Raw genomic sequence first — 6,579 nt, 5'->3', positions numbered from 1 at the left:
TCCTGCTGTTCTCTTTTCTGAGAAAAAAAATCAGATTCAAAAATGTTCTTTGAAGGAATGCCTTCTTCTGACTCATTTTGCTGAGCGTAATATCTTGCTGTGAGTTTTTTGAATTATTTTTATTTTATTGTCACTGACCACAGGTATTCCCTGTGATTTCCACAGTGGTGTCTGGTCTGTTGAAGCTAGAGGTAGTTTTGCAAAACCAAGTTCATTTGGAACATGATTTCAGCATTAGAATTTTCTTAAATAATTTTTGAACATTACACATACCGCTTTTTCAAAGTATATTGCATTTTCAGCATTGAATATGTTTCTTTTACACTTCTAAACTGTTCTTATATCCTCATATCTGAAGTGATGAGAAAGAGGCTCCTGTTACTGTGGTCATTAGAGTGCATGGCACAAAGCAGAGACTAAGTAGAGATTATCAACATGATTAGTACAGGAAATTCTTTGTGCCTCTTTCAGGTACATTTAGTAGTTTACTATAATTATGAACCCAAGGTATTCTTAAAAATAATTTAACAAAAAGAAACATGGAGTGATAAATCAAAAGGCAGAATATTAATCTGAGCCTTGGATGCTGAACCATTTGATAATGAGCCTCACTGAAAATTGACTTGGACGAAAAAAATTGCTTGTAGTTTTACATCAAGTCTAATAGCAGTGGTATTTAATTGCTAGTAATCTTAGAAATGTGTCAAGTCATGTAATGTTTATAGATCTCTTGTTGCCCTGATGTAGTTGTTCAAAAAGAAAAGCACAGATATTTCAGTCCAGGTGCAGCTCCTGCCAAAACATCCTGCGTATCACTGTGACAGCTTGCTGACTGTACTTTTCAATAGCAGGGGAAGGGCTGGGTAAATCTCGGGTCCCCTAAAGGACAAAGCATCCATGAATTGTGCCTATGTAAATCAGTTATATATTCAGAATAAAAGAAATTGTTGCTTTTTAAGTAGAAGTCTGAAATGAAGGTTCATGACACAGTGCTGCAGGATCCTGAGGAGTCTCATAACTTATTCTTAAAATTTTTACTCTCTTTAAAATTTTGTTGTGTTACCACCAGTAATCATTAATCTTTATACTAATGATCAGCATGGTATATAGTGCTTTCAGCAGATCAGGATCCAATATTGAATTTCTCTGCCATTATCACAGAAAAGAGTTTTGAAGGGTTATAGATAGAATTGAAATTTTTTAATGAGGAAGTGCTTCCAGCCACAGTGGGAAGTGCTCAGTGAAAGCTGACATAATTAGCCTACTCAGGTAAAGAATGAACGTTGAAAACAGAAAATACCTGAGAAAGGCTTAAAAATAAGCTAATTAGCTAATGTTTGAAGTGGAGGAAGAGGAGTGCCACAGCCTGTTTATGCCCGTGTTCTGATAGATACAAGTGAGGCAAGATGATGCAAAGTCACTGAGACAGATCTTGAACAAATCAAGGCAGGAGACAACGGACTTTGAGACGTGCTCCTGGCTGGGAGTTTCCTTTGTGCATTGACAGAAGAGACTATCCAGGAGACAGTTTGAGGAGTGAGACAAAGCTTGGATTTGATTCTGTAAGAAGGGTTGAAGTTGATGCTGAGCACAGGATCTGTCATGGTGATGAGTGCAATTACCTGGAAAACACTTTGAGAAGAGAGGATTTGGAGTAGGGGAAGGAGGTGATGAATGGCTCTATTTTAAAGATATGGAGCTTGCTCTAAGCTTACTGCTATGTTGACAAGCTATTCAAAATTCCGTGGCTGTGTTGAAAAGGTGAATCAGTAACCAATTTGCTCTCTGTAGAATCAATATATATATTCTTTTTCTATATGCAAGAGCTGCCCTCTGAAAGTTTTTCGAGACTTCCAAGAATTGCAGTGAAACATTCTGCTTTATACTTTGAGGAAAATGAGGAAAACTAGTTGGTTGTGTGGCACAAATTTTCTTCCAAACAATTCCAAGTGTTTGAAGACTCGAGATCTTTCGTTTTCAGTTTCTTTAGAAGCAGGTCCCCCAAAGTGTCTCTGGGATAGATGTAGCATGAATTTACTTTGCAAGTGGGGAAAACAAGCAGAAAGCCCAGTGTACTGTAACTATGCTTGTTTGTGTAGGAAATTAAAGTGATCTCTATTTCACTCAGGTCAGCTCTCAAGAGTGTACAGGAAAACTGATAATTTGCTAAAGGATTTCCTTTTGGATTTTCAGTGACATGTTTGGTTACTATAACACTGCTGAACACAGCTGTAAGGCTTAAGATTAAGTTTGAGGGAACTGGTGAGGTTGGCTTTTTTTTTTTGTTTGCATGTTTTATTTTTAACACTAGAGAAATGTGGTGAGGGCTGATGTGTTGGTTAATATAATATTTGTAGAAATGCTGCTTGAATTGTGTGTACAATGTGTGTGAACATACCCAAAGAGTAGAACGTACTAAAACAACTATACTGGAAGCATTGGAAAAGGAGCAAACTTTGTGTTCTTTACAATGGTGTTTAATACTTCTTCACAAAAAGTTACTTGCTGTCAACACTCTTCTCTGGAGCCTGGAAGCTTTCTTACCTCCAAGGAATAAATAGCATTTCAGTTTGCAGGCCATTGCATTTGTGTCAGATGATTTTTGAACACAGATAACTGTATTATTCACTGATTTGACATTATTGTGTAGCTGAAAAAGAGAGCCAAAATCAGCAGATTTTACAAATGTCATGAAAAACACAGCCAAGGTAGTGATTTTGTTTCAATTAGGAAGTGCTTTTGATGGTTTTTTAACAAACTGTTTGTGGATTCATTTGAATGAACGTTAATGGATTAATGAGTTAATTACTCGCTTTTCTTTTTGCCTTTTGATACAGGAATCAGGAACTTAAAGACTTGGGAGAACTTGCTCCTCACTGGGACAACATGCGCAGAAGTGTTATAGCTCACTGTGATCAGATGCTGAGCATGTACCAGGATACTCTTGCAGAGCTTGGGAAGCATACAGGTATGGAAGCAGCCACTCCTCTTCTGGAGTTTAGAATTAACTAGGTTGATTCTTATTAAATACTGGCATGTTCAGCAGAAATAAGACATGTGAAAATGAAATATTGATAATCATTGTATTTCTGACATACTCATGAGTGCCCTGTTTCCTCCTCTTAATTTTTTTCATGCATTCGAGCAGTTTTTCACAGTTAACATGATACATGGTTACACAGCTGCCAAAAAAAAAATGCTGAAGTGTGGGTGTGTGTTTTAATTGCACATTCCCTTGACTATGCTGCTCTGCTAGTACTGAAGACCATCTGCCAATTGAAACCAGCCTTAGAGGTCGTTCTGTCAATTTTTCTTGAAACCTAACTTGAGTTACACTTAACAGCCTACAGGATAACAGTAACATCTAGCTATGCTTTGTAGCAGTTGTCTTTGCCCGCGTTGTGCCAGAGAAGCACAGAATTAATATGGGATGGGCAGTCTGTCCTCAGTCCAGAAGTAGCAGTATGTCCTGCCGTGCTTTTTTTCATGTGGAGTCACCGGTCTTATATTCTGATGTGCTTTTTTCAGTTAATGTCTGCCAGGCTCATACGGTCAGGAACTCTAATGTGTAGTAGTGTCTGCACGTCAGTTGAATAAGACAGCATCAGTGACAAATAGGCAGAAAAGACAGCCCGTCTTTTCTTCCTGTAGTAGTTCTTACTCATAAAAAGAACCAGAAAAAACTGCAGAACAAATTATTTCTTCTTTCGAATTTCTTTTTTTTTTATTCACAAATCATTCAAGGAAGTTAGGACCATTCTTTTCTATTTTGTGTGAGTACTGGGATTATGTCGGTACTAACAGCGTATTTTGAGCAAACAAAAATTTCTCTGTTTGTAGTATGCCTTTCCACCTCTTCCCAGTGCCCCCTCCCATCCTCCAGTTTTTGAGATATTCTGAAAGGAAGTAGGCACGTTTGCTGTGAATTACTCCAGAGGCCTTGTAGTCCTCGATGCTTCCATGCTGGTGTCAGATTTCTAATGCCAGTCCTCACAGTCACCGTCTCCAATGTGTGTTTTCCATGACCATGCTGCGATTATTGCTTGCATATGCTGTTTCGCTCTGTATTCTCACCGTTAGATGTTTCCACTATGGCCTTACTCACAATTGTGCGTGTGTAGGTGTAGCAGTGCATGTCAGAGGTAATACTGTGCATTGTGTTACATATACATAAGTTTAAAACCTAGAGTACTTCTTTAAAAGGATTATGTTATGGTTATGACTGTTTGTAAAAATAGTGGTATAAATGATGATAACATCTTTTGAAATATCTGATGTATATTTACAGAGATTTTGCATTATTTTCTTAATTATTTCTAGCTTTCTAGATAGTCTGTAAAAACAAGTAAAACCTTTCTATGTGTGTACTGAGAAATGGAGCAAACAGGTTTTAGTCCAATATAGAACAAAAACTCATAGCAGAATAATTTCTTCTCATAGGAAATTGTGTACATTTACTTTTATTATAATGAGTCTGCTGCATTTAGTAGGTGAGACACAAATCTTTCCCTTCCAAATTAGGAATTAAACTATACTTTTATCCTTTATACATCATTATCAAATAGGACTGAGCATGGTATTTCTCATTCTAGATTGCTCTGGGCTAGCTTTCTTGTCACAGGAAAAGAGGAATCCTGCTTTACTCGATGAACAAAAAACGGGCTCTAACTGAACCTAAGCATTTTGAGAGCAGCTGATCACCTGCTTAAATGTGTGTGGGGAAAACAGCCTCATCTGTTAAATCATATGTTGTATAATAAGTTCCATTTTGGTTGCAAAGTGTAATTTCTTTTATTTATGATTGTTTATCATCATCAGAATACTCCAGTTCTGATTTTGGCAGACTACTGCCTGATCCAGTATCACACTGCCTGTATTTCTGTGTTGTAAATAATTATCACTTGCAGGAAAACATTGAAATTACCTTTTGAGATTTAAAAAAAATAATAGACAATGTAATCTATTAAACATAAATTGTGCAAGGCCAGTATTGTGCCAAGTGAATTTGAAAAGGATTGCTGATTTTAAAATGACCTGTCTTAACTGTGATTTGAGAGAACTGCAGTGGACCAGGGAAGCCAAGATTATTGAAGAGGACAGAAGCAGCACCTATTAAAAAAGAGCAGAAACACTTCCCTGAAAACAAAACAAAACTGAAAACCAAAACAACCTAATAATTGTAGTGAAGATGAGAAATAATGAAGAGGTGTTAATTTGGAGGCCAACACTCGTGTACATACCCAGATCTCATTTCTTCTAAAGCCCTTTTTTTCTCCTCACTAATATGCTGCTGCCAAGATACTTGTTAATACTTGGAAAAACTCTGATTTTGCATCTTGTTGAAAAAATTACTTTAACATTCAAAATCTTATCCCACTGATCACAATAAAATGTGTGCACTTTCTAAAGCAAATAACAGCACAGTCCTTCTAATGAAGACAGTATTTGCTTTTAACTCTGCACTACAGTACTTTTATTCCTATGAAATCACGAGTTCAGATGATAAATCATCTGCGTAGTGAGTGCTCTTTTAAAATTGTTTCATAGAGCTCTAACATTTTTACATTATAAAATATAAAGTGTGTGTGTGTGGCAATGGTGTTTTGTGTACATGTATGTAGAGCCAGACTAAAACCCCAAATCTGCATTTTGATCCTTTAGGCAGTATAGGATTTCGCTGCCCAAAAATAAAACAAAATCTAGACCATACATTCTTCTGCTGTCCATTACTTGCCTTTAACCAAGTAATTGCAATTCTCATGAAACAGAGATTAATCTCTCTGTGTATGGTTTTCAGAAGTTTGTCCCTACTCCTTTTTTTCCAAAGAAATAGGACAGATGTGGATAAAATTCATTGCATGTTTTTAAGATGCCCCGATTCCTCTTCCATTCCCATCTGGGATAGTTCTCTATAAACAGTACACATTATAACTTAAAAAAATAAGATTAAAGTGTTTCATCAGAAAGCAAGGCAAACACAGATTTGACTTCTTACTGTAGTTGCACAAAAAAGATGTTGAGAGAACATTGTAGAGATGACATTTAAGTACTCACAAGGTAGAAAATGCTAAGATTAGAGATGTGAAGATGACTTTACTTCAAACTTTTTAGGTCAATATATTTCAACACAGTCTTTACTTTCCCATTGTCAGATATTCATGCCAGAAAAGATTTTGCTTTAAAATTCAGGCTGTGTAGGCTTCTTACTTTGTTAGTTAGCACATTGCCTGAGCTTGGGTTGAGGCACTTCTCTGTATCCTGAAACAGCTTGAGAATTGCAGTGCTCTGGAGTACCTGTGCAATTGCACTGGAGATCCCGATCTGCTCGGAAACAGGCACTACCCCCAGTAAGGGTAGTTTGCCGTCAACAGTACTTCTGCTTAAGAACTTTGGCTAGTTTTCTAAACTAGGTCAGGCTTCTCTTATCTGGCCTCAGATGCAAAATTCCTCAGTCGAGTTGTTATTTTGTGAAGCCTTATTTTAAGGCAAGGCCAGCTGCCCTCATTCCTCTTGGAAAGACAAGGAGTGCTTTTGCCTCTGCCTTTGCTGCTCTACCATGTTGGAAGCATAGGGAAGCAC

The 6,579-nt window shown here is 37.1% G+C and overlaps 1 protein-coding gene across 1 annotated transcript in view; it reads left to right on the top strand.

Moving 5' to 3' along the window:
• The window catches only part of LOC104543701 (type II inositol 3,4-bisphosphate 4-phosphatase-like), a gene marked incomplete at its 5' end in the record, with an annotated part of 41,002 nt that overhangs the window by 28,871 nt on the left and 5,552 nt on the right, over positions 1-6,579 (top strand). The window contains one exon of the mRNA XM_010188370.1: positions 2,838-2,968. Within this exon, the coding sequence (XP_010186672.1) occupies positions 2,838-2,968 (131 nt within the window). The remainder of the gene's footprint in view (positions 1-2,837; positions 2,969-6,579) is intronic.

The sequence above is a fragment of the Mesitornis unicolor genome, unplaced genomic scaffold (genome assembly GCF_000695765.1).
Source record: "Mesitornis unicolor isolate BGI_N332 unplaced genomic scaffold, ASM69576v1 scaffold24437, whole genome shotgun sequence".
NCBI lineage: Eukaryota > Metazoa > Chordata > Aves > Mesitornithiformes > Mesitornithidae > Mesitornis > Mesitornis unicolor.
The sequence above is the reverse complement of the archived record's forward strand: the minus strand, read 5'-3'. Positions and strand labels throughout refer to the sequence as shown.